Source organism: Chiloscyllium plagiosum, unplaced genomic scaffold, assembly GCF_037043375.1.
Source record: "Chiloscyllium plagiosum isolate Xiang-an unplaced genomic scaffold, Cpla_swu_hap1 HiC_scaffold_12, whole genome shotgun sequence".
In the NCBI taxonomy this organism is placed as follows: Eukaryota; Metazoa; Chordata; class Chondrichthyes; order Orectolobiformes; family Hemiscylliidae; genus Chiloscyllium; species Chiloscyllium plagiosum.
This window is the reverse complement of record NW_028270150.1, coordinates 101,766,289-101,789,236: the sequence shown is the minus strand read 5'-3', so window position 1 is coordinate 101,789,236 and position 22,948 is coordinate 101,766,289. Positions and strand designations below refer to the sequence as shown.

The 22,948-nt window shown below is 49.6% G+C and overlaps 1 protein-coding gene across 20 annotated transcripts in view; it reads right to left on the bottom strand.

Annotated features, from left to right (window-relative positions):
* The window catches only part of LOC122555472 (pleckstrin homology-like domain family B member 2), a 242,555-nt gene that overhangs the window by 87,353 nt on the left and 132,254 nt on the right, over positions 1-22,948 (bottom strand). For 14 of the 20 annotated variants that reach the window (XM_087993097.1, XM_087993113.1, XM_087993101.1 and 11 more), the window contains 5 exons: positions 18,917-19,072; positions 16,559-16,669; positions 7,430-7,519; positions 3,464-3,580; positions 2,215-2,412 (listed from right to left, as the gene is read on the bottom strand). In XM_087993097.1, coding sequence (XP_087849223.1) covers positions 2,215-2,412; positions 3,464-3,580; positions 7,430-7,519; positions 16,559-16,669; positions 18,917-19,072 — 672 coding nt within the window. The remainder of the gene's footprint in view (positions 1-2,214; positions 2,413-3,463; positions 3,581-7,429; positions 7,520-16,558; positions 16,670-18,916; positions 19,073-22,948) is intronic. The other 6 variants (XM_087993109.1, XM_087993108.1, XM_087993111.1 and 3 more) reach the window with 3 other exon arrangements.

Genomic DNA, 22,948 nt, shown 5'->3' with positions numbered 1-22,948 from the left:
GGTCATGAAACTGTTTAACAAGGACCACCATGCTATTCACCAGATGGGGCTGTCACAGGAAACTTGTGAGACATTTGCTCTTTCCCCTGTGCCTTGGTTGACAGGACGTCGGCTGATGGATCTTCTTCAGAAAAGTTGCTCCTTATGGGGTGGGGAGATGGTAGGTGAGCAGTAGCTGAGTTGGACAAGTCAGTACGGAATGGGGAATTTTAACCAGTCAGTCAACTGGCAGATGTGGGGGGAACTGATGTTATTGAGAACAGGAAGTGATGTTATTGAGGGCCTCAATAGGAGAGGTAGACAGAATTGGATTTGCTGAACAGCCTGAACTGCTGGTTTACTGAAAAGATCTTTTTAAGAAGTTAATAGTCAATAGTAGATTCACCTTCAATTAAAACTAAAGATTATTTTAATCCAAGTTAACAGATTTGTCAAAGTTTGGGTGAAGATTTGTAGCTCGGGTGCTCGTTATTGTGGTTCTGTTCGCCGAGCTGGAAGTTTTTGTTGCAAACGTTTCGTCCCCTGTCTAGGTGACATCCTCAGTGCTTGGGAGCCTCCTGTGAAGCGCTTCTGTGGTGTTTCCTCCGGCATTTATAGTGGCCTGTCCCTGCCGCTTCCGGTTGTCAGTTTCAGCTGTCCGCTGTAGTGGCCGGTATATTGGGTCCAGGTCGATGTGTTTGTTGATGGAGTTTGTGGATGAGTGCCATGCTTCTAGGAATTCCCTGGCTGTTCTCTGTCTGGCTTGCCCTATAATGGTAGTGTTGTCCCAGTCGAATTCATGTTGCTTGTCGTCTGCGTGTGTGGCTACTAGGGATAGCTGGTCGTGGCGTTTCGTGGCTAGTTGATGTTCATGGATGCGGATCGTTAGCTGTCTTCCTGTTTGTCCTATGTAGTGTTTTGTGCAGTTCTTGCATGGGATTTTGTACACTACATTGGTTTTGCTCATGCTGGGTATCGGGTCCTTCGTTCTGGTGAGTTGTTGTCTGAGAGTGGCTGTTGGTTTGTGTGCCGTTATGAGTCCTAGTGGTCGCAGTAGTCTGGCTGTCAGTTCTGAAATGCTCCTTATGTATGGTAGTGTGGCTAGTCCTTTGGGTTGCGGCATGTCCTCATTCCGTTATAACAGCACACAAACCAACAGCCACACTCAGACAACAACTCACCAGAACGAAGGACCTGCTACCCAGCATGAGCAAAACTAATGTAGTGTACAAAATCCCATGCAAGGACTGCACAAAACACTATATAGGACAAACAGGAAGACAGCTAACGATCCGCATCCACGAACATCAACTAGCCACGAAACGACACGACCAGCTATCCTTAGTAGCCACACACGCAGACGACAAGCAACAAGAATTCGACTGGGACAACACTACCATTATAGGGCAAGCCAAACAAAGAACAGCCAGGGAATTCCTAGAAGCATGGCACTCATCTACAAACTCCATCAACAAACACATCGACCTGGACCCAATATACGGGCCACTACAGTGGACAGCTGAAACTGACAACCGGAAGCGGCAGGGACAGGCCACTATAAATGCCGGAGGAAACACCACAGAAGCGCTTCGCAGGAGGCTCCCAAGCACTGAGGATGTCACCTAGACAGGGGACGAAACGTTTGCAACAAAAACTTCCAGCTCGGCGAACAGAACCACAACAGTTTGTCAACCCTAAGAGAGGATCAATGTTTTGCAGACAGTGCAAGAAAAGAGGCAGAGTGACAGAGGGGTGGAGTGAGGAGGGGGAGATAAAATGAGAGGGGTAAGAAATAATGTAAGAGGGAAGAGTAAGATTGAAGACAAGAGAGGGAGGGAGAGAGTGTCGGATTTGGAGAGAGCAAGAGAGAAGGGAGAAAGATAGAGTGAAAAAACAGGAAAAGCTGAGGAATAGAGGGAGACATAGAGACAGGGAGAATGAGAGAGAGCAAGGGAGAATGGACAGAGAGGGACAAAAAAGAGAAGTGAGAGAGGGAGAGTGCAAGGGAGTGACAGAGAGATAGAGACAGACAGACAGACAGAAAGAAGAGTGAGGCAGTGTGTCAGGATCGAAGGAAGGATGTAGAATGAATGGAGAATCACACTGTATTAGCAGGTGACAGATGCAGGCTGGAGAAGCCATAAGTACCCCCTGTAACACAAACCTTTTTTCAGTTTTACACAGTCTACCGCAAGCGAACAGCTACCAGAGTGAGAGCAGAGGGAGAGAAGTTACCTGTTTACGTCTGCTATGTTTTTTAGCTGGAAGAGGAGGAGGAGAAGGAAGTGTAGGAGGAAGAGCAGGAGGAGCAACAGCATCGAGACAAGGTACCACACCGTCAGACCAATGCACCGCCAGCGATTTCGGCTCACGCTGGGATGACTGCTGAGAAGGGGAGGCACTTCCAATGCAGGGAGGCGATGGCTTTGAGAGCTAAACCAATGGAAGCAAGTTAGAAAGACTGAGGATAGAGAAAGGCAGAGTTAGTTCAACACTCACTGTCTACGAGCACCAAACCGTATGCAAACGTATGGAGAAGGCAACCTGGGTGTTTGGGAAGGGATGGAGGAGTGAAACTAGTAAAGCCCATCTGTGTTCCGTAAATAACTATCCAGTAAATAGCCCTGAGGTCAGGAATGGAGTGAGGGGGAGTGGCCCAGCGTCATAAGAGAAGACAGATATGGGGTATTTCGTTTCCTCTTCTGCCTCAGGAATACTGAATGTTGGAATCAGTAGGGCAGCGATGGTGGGAGCTCCCTGCCAACCACCATATTGTGCTGAGGCACCCTGAACGTGTGCAAGACGGAGTTGGGAATCCCAAATGCTGTCCACCGCCCAAATGTCCCGGACCCCAAAACAGCTTCCAACCCGATGGCAGAGTAGCCAGGCCAAGTACCCATGTGGGTAGCATCCAAATAAATCAGGCCCAGCCTCTCCCCACTGCCATGTCACAGCCAATTCCCGTTTGGGACCTTTAGCAAAACCAAGCCACAGCAAGATCCGGGGACTGAGAGCAGGAAGTGGAGTGGGCCGCTCTGGAATTAAAACTGATCCTGCAATAGACTCAGTAGAACTCCAGCTCAACAATTGGGGTGGCCAGTTTTTGAACGGCCTGCAGCTGTTCCTTTAATAAATACCACTCCACACCTAGAAATATCAGACTGGGAATGGGACCTTGGCTTCAGGCAAATGAGTTTAATCAGGAGCCAGGTTCTGAAATGACAGCACTGGCTGGTTTTTGTTGAGGGGGGGGGAAACGACAGAAATCATTATTTCAGGCAGATATCGGGGCACTTAAACCGGAGAACCTGACCTATATTGCAGTGACATTTGTTAGATTATTTAAGACCATGTCATAGCCACATTTCCACTCTCTCTCTCTCTCTCTCTCTCTCCCTCTCTCCACCAGCCACAGATTCATGTCGGTCATTTGCTGAAACCTAGATCAAGCTGACCAAGCTCCTGGTGGTGTTGCCATGGTTACCTGCTGGGGGCTGGGCTCTTCGGTGACTGCCTCAGAAGCCGCGGCGACAGTGTCGGGGGGAACAGCGGTCTTTGAGCTGCTATACAACTGGTTAATCTGGTTCACAGTCACATAGTCCTGGGGAGAAAGAGGCAGGAGTGGAGGGAGAAAGGTCAAAAGTGGAAAGTTGGACGGTGAACAGCAGCATTGGAGTAAAGAACAGGAAACTGCTCCATAGTTTCATAGTGAACAGCAAGGACGGACAGTAAAACAGATACTGACCCAGAAGGACACAAGAGCTGATTTGCACTGTGCATGTGTTGAGTAGGTAACAGCAGTAACAGATGGCATACTTGCCAGCCATTGCATTGGCATCTGCAGCTATCATGCCTTCTGCCAAAACCCACTTGCAACAATCTTCTACCATGGTCTGAACGGCCACTCCCCGCCGCCCAGCCCCCCACCCAAGGGAATAGTCAGTATTTCTCAAGGTGAATTGTCTCTATTCATGCAGTGGGAAATTCTAACCGAGTGGGAACGACACAGCATTGGGTGGACCAGGGGTGTTCTGGTCAGGTTTACATCCCACCCAATCGCGCTCTCTACACATTTTAGCAAGCAGTTAAAGTAGACATAGTGCTGCAGTTAAGTCTGTTAGAAACTTGTAAAAGAATACAGCGGGCATAGATTTAAAGTGATCTACAAAACAAGGATGACGTGAGGAAAAAAACAGGTCCACTCGGTGAGTGGTTAGGGTCTGGAATGCACGGCCTGGGAATGTGGTTGAAGAAGATCCATTTGAGACATTCAAGAGAACACTGGATGATTATTTGGATAAAAATATTACGCAAGGGTATGGGGGAGAGCTGGTGCGGGCATGATGGGCTGAATGGCCTTCTTCTGCGCAATAAGACTTTGTGATTCTGTGAGAATTGGAATTAGTTTTTACGGTCACCATCACTTCTGACTCCTTCTGTGATTGCAAATTTGTGAACGGAGGCTAAATTCCACCAGCTGCCATGTAGGAATTTGAATCAGTATCCCCAGAGAACCAGCCTAACCTCTGGGTTATGAGCCCACTGACATTCCCATTACAGCATTGCCTCGCCCGATGCATGGTAATGTCAGTCTAAATTAGCAGCCCAATAACCTTCCAATTGCCTCACGTTGATGCATTGCCAGCACCACCTACTGCACTCAATGAAGCAGCCACTCTTAACCAGCCCAAAAGAAATCCAATCAGGCTATCCTCTTAAAGGGAAAGCATGACCCAGTCTTATGGTCCCTAGTCCTGAGTTCAAACTGAATTAGAGAGGAGCAATTCTATGGAAAGGTACCTCCACGTCACCCAGTTGGAGGGTGGACGTTTCCTATTAAAACCTTTTGCACTCAATATATGATTTCAAAGCTGTCACAACTCCAAGACATCGTGGCATCACAACTCGAGATGTACTGGGAGATCAGGCCATCCATTGTAATCCCCAAAGGGAAGATGGGAGGGAGAAGGGAACACCTCAGACCTTTTCCTGGAGCTGTGCAGGGCATTGGTGAGACCACATGCTATGGGATACTATGTACAAATTTAGTCCCCTTGTTTGAAAAAAAGATTTCTGCTTTAGAAGCATCTCTGAGAAGATTCAGTCAACTTGTTCCTGAGAGGAAGAGTTTATCTTACGAAGAAAGATTGAACAAATTTGCCATGTAGTCTATGGAGCTTAGAACAGTGAAAGATAATTTTATTGAAACATATATGATCTTGAGAGGACTTGGATGCTTCCTCTTATCGGGGAGATTAAATCTCGGGGACATTGTTTAAGAATAAGTGGTGTTCCTTTTAAGGCAGAGGTGAAGATTATGTTTTTTTTCCAAGAGGGTTGCTTGTCTATGGAATTGTCTTCCCCATAAAGTGGTGAAGGATGAGTCGGTCAGTTTATTCAAGGGTGAGTCGATACATTTTTTGACAGGAGGGCAGTCAAGAACCATCATGGGCAATCAGGATCATGCAGCTGAAACCACAACCAGATCAGACTGAATGGCCTACTTATGTTCCTGACTGAAAGACTTCAACCTCAGGATAACCACTGAAACAAGTGTTTACAAGATGGGGGGGGATGCTATAGATAACCAAATGGCAGAGAAATACGATGGCCACATGGAAATAGAAGAACTCCTATAGATAACAGCAAGTTCAGTTGCTCGATTCACATCCATACTGCAGCTCTGAAACAATGGAGGACATAAATACATTAAGAGAACAGAAACACACTCTATGGACCCTGGTTCAAATCCCACCACGACAGCTAGTGGACTCTGAATTTAATTAGGAATTAAAAGTGATGGTGACACTGACAATGACTGTTGATTGCTGTAAAAATCCCATCAGATTCACTCATGCCCTTTAGGGAGGGCAATCTGCCATCCTTATCTGGTCCGGCATATATGTGACTGCAGACCAAAAATAATGCGGTTGAAACTTAACTGCCCTCTGAAATGGCTGAGGAAGTTCCTGAGTTAAGGGGTAATTAGAAAGTGCAATAAATACTGGCCTTGGCAATGACACCCAAATCCCATAAAAGAATAAAAGAAAATAAATGAGAGATCGCAGCACAGGATTCAGCCATTAATTTTTTCACAACAAAACTAGTCAGTTCTAAGTGGAATGGGAGAACTATGAGCCAGCTCTGCTAATCCTGGGAATGAAATCCGAGTTACCTAAGGAGAGTCAGCAAGGTCCTCCCCTTCTCTCCCTTTTCCTCCCCCCTATCCTGCTAATGGAAAGTATTCCCTCAGCCAGGTGGGTAACCTCACTTCTCTCTCACTCATTGCCAAGAGCAGATCAGCAATTAGACTGCTCTGCCCCACTTCCTGATGCTGCACCCGTCACCGCGCCAGTGCACAAATCCCCAACTACCCCGCTTCCCCTGAAACCCCTTTCCTCATCAATTCCCCGCAACCCCTCTCTTCAAAACCACTGCAGGAGAGTGGAAGACTGACAATTCAAATCTCCTGTTACCTTCAACAGGAACTAACTCCAGTTTAAAGTGCCCCTGGTCCCTCCTAAAGCTAAAAGGTATCATCTTCTCCTTTTTATTTTTGAATGTTAATTCCTCACAATGCAGGTTCGAGGGACCTGGTGTGAGAATCGAACAAAGAACTAAAGCCGAGAGACAGATTAACATGGACGATCCCGACTCCAAGAACTGCTGGCACTCCAGTGGGTGTGCAACCAAGTGTTCAGCTGCAAACAGGAGTCACTGCGAGATGAACAATCAGGCAATGGGAGTCACAGTTGAGTGCCAAGTTACAACGGAGTGACTGGGGAGCACCCTGCATGGTAACAGGAATGAGAAACGTTCAAATTGGCAAGGGATGATGCTTCACAGACAATGCTAGCTGTTTCTGGGCAAGGAAGGGAGGCTCTATTTGGCCACGATTAGAGTGGTGCTGGAAAAGCACAGCAGGATTCCTGATGAAGGGCTTTTGCCCGAAACGTCGATCTTCCTGCTCCTGGGATGCTGCCTGACCTGCACCACTCTGATCTAAACTCTGGTTTCCAGTATCTGCAGTCCGCACGTTTGGCTCGTCCATTTGGCCACGATGAGTTAAGGACAATCCTGGCCTTCTGACCCAACAAATGTATGCTTCCAAACGGGTCAGTGTGTATGAGGAGCTTTACTGGACAAAGATGGGTTGGTTGGCCGTGTTGAGAAGAGAAATTGCCGCTCTTGGGCGACGAGAGTTGGATCTCAGGAATGTTTGTAACCCAATGTCGGGCATCTCACACCGACTACTCTGTGAAACCTGGGCAAGACGTGTGGGCAAAACACTGCATCACATTTAAAAGGAGCAACAAATGCTGGAGATCACAGCGGGTCAGGCAGTGGGTCATGGAGAGAAAGCAAGCAAACATTTCGAGTTCTCGATGACACTTCAGTTCAGATTCCAGCATCTGCTCGTCTGATCAAAAAATTGAAAATGTATAATTACCTCCTTAAACGTGTTCGGATTAATAGGGAGGCCTGCTCCTCCAGTACTGTCATAATACACCTTCTCGATACTCATCAGGTTTTCTTTCTCCTACAGGGAAGACAACAGTTTTTGATTCACTTTTAGCCAACTGGGGTTGTCTAAACTTACGTGAGCCACCTTCACTGTGTAAGAATTGAAGATCTGTGCTCAAGAAGCTGTAACCTGGGAAGAAGGTGAGGCCATTCAGCCCCTCCAGCCAGTACTGCCATTCGATCTGATCAGACCCACTGCTATCAACTCCACTGGCTGCATTTTCCTGGTGGGCTGACCCTGTCCCGTAAGTAAAGGGTTAATTCTCCAGTGTGTGTGGTCAGCCTCCACTGGGAGTGACATAAGAGGTCACACGACAGCAGAGTGTGGAGACAGAATGAATGAATGCAGAGCCTGTGCTAAGCTCAATCGTGTAAATGCTCAGCAGGATATTAAACAAAAAGGCAATCTTCCCAGCAGCATAGACTTTGGCAGTGTCTCTAGATCCTGACCACAGACACAACCTTTTCTAAGAACCCCACCATAACAATGACTACCATGGAAGCAGATCTATCCATCAACGGTCCAAATAATTTCCAGTATCCACTTTTTGGGGAGATATCCAGATTTTCAACCCCGTTCATGTGGGTCCCTGACATGACCCACTCTCACCTTAAGTTTCACTCCCCTACCCGGTCTCCCCCTGCTAGAGGTCATAGTTTCTCTCCAACTCCCCTACAAAATACTTCCATCCTTTAAGTACCACATTTAAATCAACCCCTTATAAGCTACGAAGAAGACACGTTTAGACAATCTGCTTTCCTGGTCCCCACTTGATGAAAGATTGACTGTCGTTCTGCAGGAAGGGAGTTTGGAGCCAAGCGCAGCTGCTGTTTTAATCCCAGTGACTGGAAGCAAAAGCTTCATCCTGTAACCTGAGCCTCTTGTTGACTCCGACACTCTCACACTCGGCTGCTGAAGGGAGATACTGAGCCCTGGCGAACACGCACTGTCGTCCGCATGCTAGGAATCCAATCACCGACCACCGGCATCTGAGCACAAGCATTCCGGTGGAATCCCACCCAACACCACCGAGACAACTCGGAGTCGTTAGCATCGTTCAATCACACTGTGGGAACTGCCTCAATCAGCCCCAGTGCCATGCATGGGAACAACTTCAGGCAGCTACGAATACTCAATTCTCCGCAGCATTTACGGGTCCTTGTTAAACTGAGAAAAAGTGAAAGGGCAAGGACGAGAGCATCGTTAACTGCAGAGGTGAAAGGGCAAGAGGAGGGAGCATAGCACAGGCAATTGCAGAGGTGAAAGGGTAGGGACTGAGCATAAAAGTGAAAGGACAAGGACCATGATGCAATGTAGGAGATTTAACCCATCTTGATCACAGGGAAGGGTTTCAAAATAACAACTCAAAATTTAATACATTCTAGGAAATCTACCCTCACTTCCTCGACCTACCTGATGTGCCCAATTCATACTGACTATTTCCCAGTTATATTTTACTTGTTTCTCTGAATTATTTTCATATTCCTGCCTTTATGACCCTTGCAGTACTAGGAAGTCTGTAGCATCATGGCCTTTTTATTTGTAGTGTGCAGCCAGTTTGTTCAGGAGTGCAGATCCTTACATACTATTTTGCAGAGTCACGGTGCGTAAACTAGTTACTGGGAGAAGGGTTTGGGAGAGGAAAAGTAAGCTGATAACGCAGGAGGATTTCACAGCATTAGAGGACAGCTAATTGAACATCAAGACACAGAGTGAGACAGTGTACTAACAGAATAACAGCAGTAAGGCGAAAGGGGAATAAAGGGTAAATAGTCAAAATTAACAACTGTTTACTTGAATGCACATGGTATTCGGAACAAAAGAAATGAACTAATGGCATAAATACAACTAATCTGAACTTGCAGTCATTAGGAGGTATGTTTACAAGGATATCGAACAGGCAGAAAGGAAAGGACAGTGGGGTGACTTTGTTAGTACGGGATGGAATAGTATAATAGCAATAAATGATGTTGGATCACACGACACAGAGTCCATACGAATGGAGGCTAAAAATAACAAGGTCACTGGTAAGAGTGATCGACAAGCCCCTCAGAGTAGCTGCTCTGCAGGACAGTCAGTAAACTAGGAGATAAATGAGATTGTGTAAAAATGACAAAATAATACTTAGGGGTAATGTTAATCTTCATGTCGATTGAAAAGTCAGATTAGCAAGGGTAGCCATGAAGATCAATTCAAAGAGTATATTCAGCACAGTTCCCGAGAACAATATGCTGTTTTTACTGACCCAGTGACTGTGGGTACACCCCATCACTAACCAACTGACCCAGTGACTGTCGGCTCACCCCATCACAAACCAACTGACCCTGTGACGGTAGGCTCACCCCATCACTAACCAACTGACCCAGTGACTGTGGGTACACCCCATCACTAACCAACTGACCCAGTGACTGTCGGCTCACCCCCATCACAAACCAACTGACCCTGTGACTGTGGGCACACCCCATCACTAACCAACTGACCCAGTGACTGTCGGCTCACCCCATCACTAACCAAGTGACCCAGTGACTCTGGGCACACCCATCACTAACCAACTGACCCTGTGAATGTGGGTACACCCCATCACTAACCAACTGACCCAGTGACTGTCGGTTCACCCCATCACTAACCAACTGACCCAGTGACTGTCGGCTCACCCCATCACTAACCAACTGACCCAGTGACTGTGGGCACACCCCATCACTAACCAACTGACCCAGTGACTGTCGGCTCACCCCATCACTAACCAAGTGACCCAGTGACTGTGGGCACACCCCATCACTAGCCAACTGACCCTGTGACGGTAGGCTCACCCCCATCACAAACCAAGTGACCCAGTGACTGTGGGCACACCCCATCACTAACCAACTGACCCAGTGACTGTGGGCACACCCCATCACTAACCAAGTGACCCAGTGACTGTCGGCTCACCCCATCACTAACCAAGTGACCCAGTGACTCTGGGCACACCCATCACTAACCAACTGACCCTGTGACGGTAGGCTCACCCCATCACTAGCCAACTGACCCAGTGACTGTCGGCTCACCCCATCACTAACCAACTGACCCAGTGACTGTCGGCTCACCCCATCACTAACCAAGTGGCCCAGTGACTGTGGGTGCACCCCATCACTAACCAACTGACCCTGTGACGGTAGGCTCACCCCCATCACTAACCAACTGACCCTGTGACGGTAGGCTCATCCCATCACTAACCAATTGACCCTGTTACTGTGGGCACACGCCATCACTAACCAACTGACCCTGTGACTGTGGGCACACCCCATCACTAACCAACTAAGCCCCTGACTGTGGGCACACCCCATCACTAACCAACCATTTCCCTCACTGACCCAGTGACTGTGGCCTACCCCCCTCATTGATCCTCTGACAGTGGCCAATCCCTCTCACTGACCAACAGAATTGTAGCCTCTCCCCACCCTGACCCTTGGCTGTGTCTTCTCCAACCTCCTTCTGTGACCTTAAGCAACTCTATCATTGCTGGATGCGAACTTTTCCAAATGCCAAACAGAAACCAAAGAGCTCCATTCTACTACCGAGCTCCACAGGGATAAGGTTGTGAATGTAACAGCTCATAGTCATTGTTCTTGTGGGCAGTGTCTCTCCGTATCAGCCCAGGAGCTCCAGGTTCAAGTCCCAACCCTAGATCTGATGGCTAAGTGTGGTTACACACCAATGTAAACAAGGTGTAAATCTTCCCAACACACCCAGACTGCAGGCAGTAAACGCAGGTGCTTTTATGGTCAGCCGTACGATTGGAAGAAATCAGAGCCTCTGTCATCACTCCCCATAGCTCTTGGCTGCAACATGCAGGTAAAACTATATGTTGCCACACTAACTCAGACCCTTGGATGGCCTGGGATGCTCAGTTGGCTGGATGGCTGCTATGGATCAGATTGTTGCCAACTGTAGGGGTTCAATCCTTGTTCAGGCTCATGTGGATTCAGGATCTGTCCCAGGGTGGGGATCACAGCGCTGTGGATTCAGGATCTGTCCCGGAGTGGGGATCACAGCGCTGTGGGTTCAGGATCTGTCCCGGAGTGGGGATCACAGCGCTGTGGATTCAGGATCTGTCCCAGAGTGGGGATCACAGTGCTGTGGATTCAGGATCTGTCCCGGAGTGGGGATCATAGCGCTGTGGATTCAGGATCTGTCCTGGAGTAGGGATCACAGCGCTGTGGATTCAGGATCTGTCCCGGAGTGGGGATCACAGCGCTGTGGATTCGGGATCTGTCCCAGGGTTGGGATCACAGCGCTGTGGATTCAGGATCTGTCCTGGGGTGTGGATCACAGCACTGTGGATTCAGGATCTGTCCCAGGGTCGGGATCACAGCGCTGTGGATTCAGGATCTGTCCCGGAGTGGGGATCACAGGACTGTGGATTCAGGATCTGTCCCAGGGTGGGGATCACAGCGCTGTGGATTCAGGATCTGTCCCAGGGTGGGGATCACAGCGCTGTGGATTCAGGATCTGTCCCAGGGTCGGGATCACAGCGCTGTGGATTCAGGATCTGTCCCGGAGTGGGGATCACAGCGCTGTGGATTCAGGATCTGTCCCGGAGTGGGGATCACAGCGCTGTGGATTCAGGATCTGTCCCGGAGTGGGGATCACAGCGCTGTGGATTCAGGATCTGTCCCGGAGTGGGGATCACTGGACTGTGGATTCAGGATCTGTCCTAGGGTGGGGATCACAGCGCTGTGGATTCAGGATCTGTCCCGGAGTGTGGATCACAGCGCTGTGGATTCAGGATCTGTCTCGGAGTGGGGATCATAGCGCTGTGGATTCAGGATCTGTCCCGGAGTGGGGATCATAGCGCTGTGGATTCAGGATCTGTCCCGGAGTGGGGATCACAGCACTGTGGATTCAGGATCTGTCCCGGAGTGGGGATAACAGCGCTGTGGATTCAGGATCTGTCCCAAGGTGGCGATCACACCGCTGTGGATTCAGGATCTGTCCCAGGGTGGGGATCACAGCGCTGTGGATTCAGGATCTGTCCCGGAGTGGGGATCACAGGACTGTGGATTCAGGATCTGTCCAAGGGTGGGGATCACAGCGCTGTGGATTCAGGATCTGTCTCGGACTGGGGATCACAGGACTGTGGATTCAGGATCTGTCCCGGAGTGGGGATCACAGGGCTGTGGATTCAGGATCTGTCTCGGAGTGGGGATCACAGCGTTGTGTATTCAGGATCTGTCCCGGAGTGGGGATCACAGGACTGTGGATTCAGGATCTGTCCCAGAGTGGGGATCACAGCGCTGTGGATTCAGGATCTGTCCCAGAGTGGGGAGCACAGTGCTGTGGATTCAGGATCTGTCCCAGAGTGGGGATCACAGCGCTGTGGATTCAGGATCTGTCCCGGAGTGGGGATCACAGTGCTGTGGATTCAGGATCTGTCCCAGGGTCGGGATCACAGCGCTGTGGATTCAGGATCTGTCCCAGGGTGGGGATCACAGCGCTGTGGATTCAGGATCTGTCCCGGAGTGGGGATCACAGCGCTGTGGATTCAGGATCTGTCCCGGAGTGGGGATCACAGTGCTGTGGATTCAGGATCTGTCCTGGGGTGTGGATCACAGCGCTGTGGATTTAGGATCTGTCCCGGAGTGGGGATCACAGCGCTGTGGATTCAGGATCTGTCCCAGGGTCGGGATCACAGCGCTGTGGATTCAGGATCTGTCCCAGGGGGGGGATCATAGCGCTGTGGATTCAGGATCTGTCCCGGGGTGGGGATCACAGCGCTGTGGATTCAGGATCTGTCCCAGGGTGGGGATCACAGCGCTGTGGATTCAGGATCTGTCTCGGAGTGGGGATCACAGCGCTGTGGATTCAGGATCTGTCCTGGGGTGTGGATCACAGCACTGTGGATTCAGGATCTGTCCCAGGGTCGGGATCACAGCGCTGTGGATTCAGGATCTGTCCTGGAGTAGGGATCACAGCGCTGTGGATTCAGGATCTGTCCCGGAGTGGGGATCACAGCGCTGTGGATTCGGGATCTGTCCCAGGGTTGGGATCACAGCGCTGTGGATTCAGGATCTGTCCCGGAGTGGGGATCACAGCGCTGTGGATTCAGGATCTGTCCCGGAGTGGGGATCACAGCGCTGTGGATTCAGGATCTGTCCCGGAGTGGGGATCACAGCGCTGTGGATTCAGGATCTGTCCCGGAGTGGGGATCACAGGGCTGTGGATTCGGGATCTGTCCCAGGATGGGGATCACAGGACTGTGGATTCAGGATTTGTCCTGGAGTAGGGATCACAGCGCTGTGGATTCAGGATCTGTCTCGGAGTGGGGATCACAGCGCTGTGGATTCAGGATCTATCCCGGAGTGGGCATCACAGCGCTGTGGATTCAGGATCTGTCTCGGAGTGGGGATCACAGCGCTGTGGATTCAGGATCTGTCCCAGGGTCGGGATCACAGCGCTGTGGATTCAGGATCTGTCCCAGGGTGGGGATCACAGCGCTGTGGATTCAGGATCTGTCCTGGAGTAGGGATCACAGCGCTGTGGATTCAGGATCTGTCCCGGAGTGGGGATCACAGCGCTGTGGATTCGGGATCTGTCCCAGGGTTGGGATCACAGCGCTGTGGATTCAGGATCTGTCCCGGAGTGGGGATCACAGCGCTGTGGATTCAGGATCTGTCCCGGAGTGGGGATCACAGCGCTGTGGATTCAGGATCTGTCCCGGAGTGGGGATCACAGCGCTGTGGATTCAGGATCTGTCCCGGAGTGGGGATCACAGGGCTGTGGATTCGGGATCTGTCCCAGGATGGGGATCACAGGACTGTGGATTCAGGATTTGTCCTGGAGTAGGGATCACAGCGCTGTGGATTCAGGATCTGTCTCGGAGTGGGGATCACAGCGCTGTGGATTCAGGATCTATCCCGGAGTGGGCATCACAGCGCTGTGGATTCAGGATCTGTCTCGGAGTGGGGATCACAGCGCTGTGGATTCAGGATCTGTCCCAGGGTGGGGATCACAGCGCTGTGGATTCAGGATCTGTCCTGGGGTATGGATCACAGCGCTGTGGATTCAGGATCTGTCCTGGAGTAGGGATCACAGCGCTGTGGATTCAGGATCTGTCCCGGAGTAGGAATCACAGGACTGTGGATTCAGGATCTGTCCCGGAGTGGGGATCACAGCGCTGTGGATTCAGGATCTGTCCCGGAGTGGGGATCACATCGCTGTGGATTCAGGATCTGTCCCGGAGTGGGGATCACATCGCTGTGGATTCAGGATCTGTCCCGGAGTGGGGATCACAGCGCTGTGGATTCAGGATCAGTCCCGGAGTGGGGATCACAGGGCTGTGGATTCGGGATCTGTCCCAGGATGGGGATCACAGCGCTGTGGATTCAGGATCTGTCCCAGGATGGAGATCACAGCGCTGTGGTTTCAGGATCTGTCCCGGAGTAGGAATCACAGCGCTGTGGATTCAGGATCTGTCTCGGAGTGGGCATCACAGCGCTGTGGATTCAGGATCTGTCCCAGGATGGAGATCACAGCGCTGTGGTTTCAGGATCTGTCCCGGAGTAGGAATCACAGCGCTGTGGATTCAGGATCTGTCCCGGAGTAGGAATCACAGCGCTGTGGATTCAGGATCTGTCCCGGAGTAGGAATCACAGCGCTGTGGATTCAGGATCTGTCCCGGAGTGGGGATCACAGCGCTGTGGATTCAGGATCTGTCCCGGAGTAGGAATCACAGCACTGTGGATTCAGGATCTCTCCCAGAGTGGGGATCACAGCGCTGTGGATTCAGGATCTGTCCCGGAGTAGGAATCACAGCACTGTGGATTCAGGATCTCTCCCAGAGTGGGGATCACAGCGCTGTGGATTCAGGATCTGTCCCGGAGTAGGAATCACAGCGCTGTGGATTCAGGATCTGTCCCAGAGTGGGGATCACATCGCTGTGGATTCAGGATCTGTCCCGGGGTAGACACCTCACGGATGTGGATTCAGGATCTGCCCTGTATTGTCCAGGATAGGGATTGAGGCACTATGAGTGGTCCTTGCCTTTAGGGAGAGAGAGCTGAAGATGGGGCTGATCATTCATAGTTTCCCATGATCAAATGTTGAAGCTGTTTACGAGGAGGGGATCTGGATAGGGCTAACTGCACCATAATTCAACAGTTGATCAAGCAACAATCTTGGATTTAATAAAAATGATCAGAAGCTGGGATTCAGTCAGCTTTATCCTTTCCTCCCCGAGTCCTCTCCTGGTCAGATTGTCCATGCTTCCACCCTATGACTGTTTTGCAACTGCTCACACTTCTCTGAACTGATCGTTCATTCATCCAATTCTCATCCCGTCCTCAGTCCCGTTTGTACCTGAATCACTCCTGGCCCCTCTCACTGCCAGCCTTTGCGGGCATTATCTTTTTTGCTCTCCCCACTGCAGCTCTTTCTCCCTAGCTGTCCAATTGAATTTAATGTCACTGGGATAATACGGGCGGCATAGTGGTTAGCACTGCTGCCTCACAGCACCAGAGACCCGGGTTCAATTCCCGCCTCAGGCGACTGACTGTGTGGAGTTTGCACGTTCTCCCTGTGTCTGCGTGGGTTTCCTCCGGGTGCTCCGGTTTCCTCCCATAGTCCAAAGACGTGCAGGTTAGGTGAATTGGCCATGCTAAATTGCGGGTAGTGTTAGGTGTAGGGGCATGGGTCTGGGTGGGTTGCTCTTCGGCGGGTCGGTGTGGACTTGTTGGGCCGAAGGGCCTGTTTCCACTCTGTAAGTAATCTAATCTAATCAGTTGGTCAGTAAATTCGGAGTGGCCCATTCTGGCCCTCAAAATGAAAGGTTAACTCTTCACAAATTCCATCCTGTCTTGCTATTTCTATGAATCGCTGCTTATCCTGACCAACATTCCTCTGAAACCACCACTCGCAGGCTGGCTAAGACTGTGGCATCTCAAAACACAGCCTGCTTTAGTCATCCTGTAGCCTCCCCCTCCCCCCCCACCCACCTACCCCTTGTGTTTTTTTTTTGGGGGGGGGGGGAATACTGAATTTTCCAACATAGGATCCAGCTGATCTGCTTGTGACACTTACTCTCTGCAACATTGCGAGTAAACTGTTCTTCTCCTTCAGGAAATGCTGCCGCTCCAGCTCAGCTTGTTGCACAATCTGCCCCGCCTGACTTCCCAGTGACGCGATCCTTTTCTGTCAGTGAAAAGCAGCAAGAAGCAGCTTCGGTGAAATGGCAGTCTGTTGACTTATCTTTAAACATTAGTCAGTGAGTAAGTGGCAACAAACAAATTTAAAAGATACATATTTCTTTATCCCCTTCACAATTTAACTTAAAACACAACAAAACACACTTAAATCGCCGGTGGGTTTAATCGCCAACCTTACTCGCCCTGTGGACATTAATAAGCTGGCTTATTATAAACCAGAGTGAGTCAGGAGACTGAAGTTTCTCATTACAGTGAGCCTGAGAGAGCCAGGTTGATTAGAGTGGTGCTGGAAAAGCACAGCTGGAAAAGCATCCGAGGAGCAGGAAAATCGACGTTTCGGGCAAAAGCCCTTCATCAGGAATACTGAAGGGCTTTTGCCCGAAATGTCGATTTTCCTGCTCCTTGGATGCTGCCTGAACTGCTGTGCTCTTCCAGCACCACTCTGATCTAGACTCTGGTTTCCAGCATCTGCAGTCATTGTTTTTACCTAGAGCCAGTTTGATTCCAGCCGTGCTTTTTATGACCCAGATGTTGAGTGCTGGTCCAATATTTGCGAGGTTTGTGGAAGTCAAACACGGCACCACTGCAACACGGTGGTTCTGTCACTGGATGAGTAATCCATTCCTGAAGAAGAGTCATACCAGACTCAAAACTGTGTGTCTTTCCACAAATGCTGCCAGACTCACTGAATTTTTCCAGCACTTTACACTTTGCTTATAAATAATCCAGAGACCCAGGTTAATGCCCTCGGAATTTGAGTTCAAATCCTACCAAGATAGCAATGGAACTTAAACTCAGTGAATAAATCTGAAATAAAAAGCTAGTATCAGCAAGGGTGACCATTGAAACGATGATCAATTCCACGGTATTGTTAAAAATCCATTTCGTTCACTAAGGTCCTTCGGGGAAAGTAATCTGCTGTTCTTACCTGGTCTAACCTACACATGATTCCAGATTAACAGCAATGCTGTTGACTCTTAACTGTCCTCTAAAATGGCTGAACGAGCCACTCACGGGCAGTTAGGGTTGGGGGTCTTAATGCTCAAATCCCATGAAAAGAATGAAGAGAAATTAATCTCACAACTAGTCATGGTGAGCTTCAAATCCACAACTTGCGTGTGTATACGTGGGGGGCTTGATTAGATGATTACCCATAACCACTGTTCCTCAGAGAGGCTCCCAAGGGGAATGTAACTGAGGAAAATCCCTATTCCAGCCCTCACGAAGTGTCAACTTTTATTGTATTACTACCATTCTCAATCCACGTTAGCCCATTTATCATGCTGCAGTCTTACCCAATACTAAACATCCCACATTTGTCCAAACCTTCTGACAGCTGTGTTTGCACAGCATTCCCCACTTATAAAGAGATTCACTTATGTAAAAATCATGCAAGTGATCAATTCTGGTTGACAGTACAACTCAGCAGCCAATTTGGGAAAATGATGCGGGCATGGTGTGAAATGGGCAGCCATTTTGTTTCGATTCCATTGCACACCACGAGGGGGTACAATATTTTAAAGCCCACCCTGTTCCGTACTAACTGCACCTCCGGCCAGTGGAAAGACACTCCAGCTTGAACATTGTGGAAAGGTGTTTCCAGGCAGCCTTGAATTGACAAGCCTGGGCAAGGGACGTGCAAAGATGTGCACTCGCTCCTTCAGTGGATTTCTCAGATCAAGGCCAAGTGTTGACAGATTTGCGAATCATGGACTTGTTAGCAATAAGGCAATGAGGCACCTCCCCCTGGGATTAACTGGACAACTATTGAAAGAGTTGTGGGCGGCACAGTGGTTAGCACTGCTGCCTCACAGCGCCAGAGACCCGGGTTCAATTCCCGCCTCAGGCGACTGACTGTGTGGAGTTTGCACGTTCTCCCCGTGTCTGCGTGGGTTTGCTCCGGGTGCTCCGGTTTCCTCCCACAGTCCAAAGATGTGCAGGGTCAGGTGAATTGGCCATGCTAAATTGCCCGTAGTGTTAGGTAAGGGGTAGATGTAGGAGTATGGTGTGGGTTGCGCTTCGGCGGGTCGGTGTGGACTTGTTGGGCCGAAGGGCCTGTTTTCACACTGTAATCTAATCTAATCTAATCTTACTACAGGCATAAGTGACCAAATGGCCTCCGCTGAGCTAAATAACTCTGCAATGTCAAAACTAACTTTATGTGTTGTTATTTATCTTTCCTTTCTCGGTATGAGTCTGTACGAAATGCAACTTTTCCAACTGAAATGCCTACCTCCCGCATTGCGATGCTCTGTTGATACTCAGCCATTTCCCCCAGGAGCTGCTTGGACAGATTCTCCTTCTCTTCTTCCAGCCGGCTCTCCTGTTCTAGTTGCTGAAACTCTAAATCGTCGTATCGTTTCACCTCCGAATCCAACTGCTCACCGTCCTGGAGAGAGACAAATCCATCAAATACTTACAATGTAACAGTGATCAATCCACTACCATTAGGATCACTCCTCCACTGTCAGTAATGTTCTGTGTGTACCTTGCCTTTGAAAGAGTCCATCTCGAAGGACTCCATGTGCTGGGTCCATACGATGTTGCGGTTCTGCCTGACAATCTGCCGCGTGTCTGCAAAATCAGGTCATTGGATGCACAGGAGCAAAAGTAGGCCGTTCAGTCCCTCTTGGCTATTCCACCATTCTAGATCATGACTGATCATCCACCTCAACATTATTTCCCCACGCTATCCCCTTATCCCTTGATGTTAATATCCCTGTTCAGCTTTCACAGCCCTCTGAGGTAGAGAATTCCAAAGGTTTAACACCCTCTAAGTGGAGATGCCCCCGTCCTCCTTTCAGTCCTAATGGCTTGCCTTTTATTTTGAGACCATACCCCTTGATTCGAGAGCCCACATTCAAGGGAAACATCCTTCCTGCATCTACTGTGTCTATTCCTTCAAGTATTTGGCAAACTTCAATTAAATTGCCTCTCATTCTTCTAAATCCTAGTGAATACATGCCCAATCTCCTCAGCCTCTCCTCAGCCTCTCCTCAGAAATCAGTCTGGCCAATCTCTGCTGTATTCTCTCTTTACTGCCCCCAAGTATATCCTTCCTAAAGCAAGGGAACAAGTATTGAAAATAACAATTCAGGAGTGGTCTCACCAACTTGCACCACCTGCATACCAGCTTTCACTGACTAATGAACAAGAACTCTTAGATCTCTTTGCACACCTAAATTTTCCAACCTCTCACCATTTAAGGAATACTCCTACTATCATGGATAACCTCGCATTATCCACATTATATCCCATCTACCATGCTCCTGCCCTGTCACTCAGCTTGTCTATATCCCTTTGAAGACTCTACATTATCCTCATGGCTCACATTCCCATGTTTTGTGTCAAATTCACAAATTTGGAAATATTACAATAGTACCCCACATCCAAATCACTGATATAGATTAGATTAGATTCCCTACAGTGTGGAAACAGGCCCTTCAGTCCAACAAGTCCACACCGACCCTCCAAAGAGTAACCCACCCAGATCAATTTCCCTCTGACTCATGCACCTAACATTATGGGCAAGTTAGTTTGGCAAATCCACCTGACCTGACTGTGGGAGGAAACCGGAGCACCCGGAGGAAACCCATGCAGACATGGGGAGAATGTGCAAATTCGTCTCAGACAGTCTGTCTGAGGCTGGAATCGAACCCGGGTCCCTGCGTTGTGAGGCTGCAGTGCTAACCATTGAGTCACCATGCCACCCTATATAGGTGGTGAATGACTGGGGCCCACATGCTGCTCCTTGTGACAACCCACTGGTCACAGCTTGCCAACCTGAGAATGACCCATTTATTCCCGCTCTCTGCCTAGTTACCAATCCTCAATTCATATATTACCCCTAATTTATGTGCCTTTAATTTTGTTTACTATTCTCGAACATGGGACTGGGTTATCATAGCAATTACAGAAACATGGCTCAGGGATGGACAGGACTGACAGCTGAATGTTCCAGGATACAAATGCTACAGGAAGGATAGAAAGGGAGGCAAAAGAGGAGGGGGAGTGACATTTTTGATAAGGGATAGCATTACAGCTGTGCTGAGGGAGGATATTCCCAGAAATACATCCAGGGAAGTTATTTGGGTTGAACTGAGAAAGGGATTGTATTATAGACCCCCCAATAGCCTGAGGGAAATTGAGAAACAAACTTGTAAGGAGATCTCAGCTATCTGTAAGAATAATAGGGTAGTTATGGTCGGGGATTTTAACTTTCCAAACATACACTGGCACTGCCATAGTGTTAAGGGTTTAGATGGAGAGGAATTTCTTAAGTGTGTACAAGACAATTTTCTGATTCAGTATGTGGATGTACCTACTAGAGAAGGTGCAAAACTTGACCTACTCTTGGGAAATAAGGCAGGGCAGGTGACTGAGGTGTCAGTGGGGGGGCACTTTGGGGCCAGCTACCATAATTCTATTCGTTTTAAAATAGTGATGGAAAAGGATAGACCAGATCTAAAAGTTGAAGTTCTAAAGTGGAGAAAGGCCAATTTTGACGGTATTAGGCAAGAACTTTCAAAAGGTAAAAACAAGGACTGCAGATGCTGGAGATCAGAGTTTAGATCAGAGTGGTGCTGGAAAAGCACAGCAGGTCAGGCAGCATCCGAGGAGCAGGAAAATCGACGTTTCAGGCAAAAGTCCTTCGTCAGGAATAGAGGCAGAGAGCCTGCAGAGTGGAGAGATAAATGAGAGGGGGAGGGGAGAAGGTAGCATAGAGTACAATAGGTGAGTGCGGGTGGGGATGGAGGTGGTAGGTCAGAGAGGAGGGTGGAGTGGACAAGTGGGAAGGGAGATAGGCAGGTAGGATAGGTCATGGGAACAGTGCTGAGCTGGAAGGTTGGAATTGGGGTGAGGTGGGGGAAGGGGAAATGAGGAAGCTGTTGAAATCCACATTGATGCCCTGGGGTTGAAGTGTTCCGAGGCGGAAGATGAGGCGTTCTTCCTCCAGGCGTCTGGTGGTGAGGGAGCGGCGGTGAAGGAGGCCCAGGACCTCCATGTCCTCGGCAGAGTGGGAGGGGGAGTTGAAATGTTGGGCCACGGGGTGGTGTGGTTGATTGGTGCAGGTGTCCCGGAGATGTTCCCTAAAGCACTCTGCTAGGAGGCGCCCAGTCTCCCCAATGTAGAGGAGACCGCATCGGGAGCAACGGATACAATAAATGATATTGGTAGATGTGCAGGTAAAACTTTGATGGATGTGGAAGGCTCCTTTAGGGCCTTGGATGGAGGTGAGGGAGGAGGTGTGGGCACAGGTTTTACAGTTCCTGCGGTGGCAGGGGAGGGTGCCAGGATGGGAGGGTGGATTGTAGGGGGGCGTGGACCTGACCAGGTAGTCACGGAGGGAACGGTCTTTGCGGAAGGCGGAAAGGGGTCAGGAGGGAAATATATCCCTGGTGGTGTGGTCTGTTTGGAGGTGGCGGAAATGTCGGCAGATGATTTGGTTTATGCGAAGGTTGGTAGGGTGGAATGTGAGCACCAGGGGCGTTCTGTCCTTGTTACGGTTTTAAAAGAACTTTTAAAAGCTGACTGGGGGCAGGCGCTCACAGGTAAAGGGAACGGCTGGAAAATGGGAAGCCTTCAGAAATGAGATAACGCGAGTCCAGAGAAAGTATATTCCTGTCAGGGTGCAAGGAAAGGTTGGTAGGTGTAAGGAATGCTGGATGACTAAAGAAATTGAGGTTCTGGATCAGCGGTGCTGGAAGAGCACAGCAATTCAGGCAGCATCCGAGGACAGGCAAAATCGACGTTTCGGGCAAAAGCCCTTCATCAGGAATACAGGCAGAGAGCCTGAAGCGTGGAGAGATAAGCTAGAGGAGGGTGGGGGTGGGGAGAGAGTGGCATAGAGTACAATAGGTCAGTGGGGAAGGAGATGAAGGTGATAGGTCAGGGAGGAGAGGGTGGAGTGGATAGGTGGAAAAGGAGCTGGGCAGGTCGGACAAGTACGGACAAGTCATGGGGATCGTGTTGCTGGAGGTTAGAAACTAGGATGAGGTGGGGGAAGGGGAAATGAGGAAGCTGTTGAAATCTACATTGATGCCCTGGGGTTGAAGTGTTCCGAGGCGGAAGATGAGGCGTTCTTCTTCCATGCGTCTGGTGGTGAGGGAGCGGCGGTGGAGGAGGCCCAGGACCTCCATATCCTCGGCAGAGTGGGAGGGGGAGTTGAAATGTTGGGCCACGGGGCGGTGTGGTTGATTGGTGCGGGTGTCTCGGAGATGTTCCCTAAAGCGCTCTGCTAGGAGGCGCCCAGTCTCCCCAATGT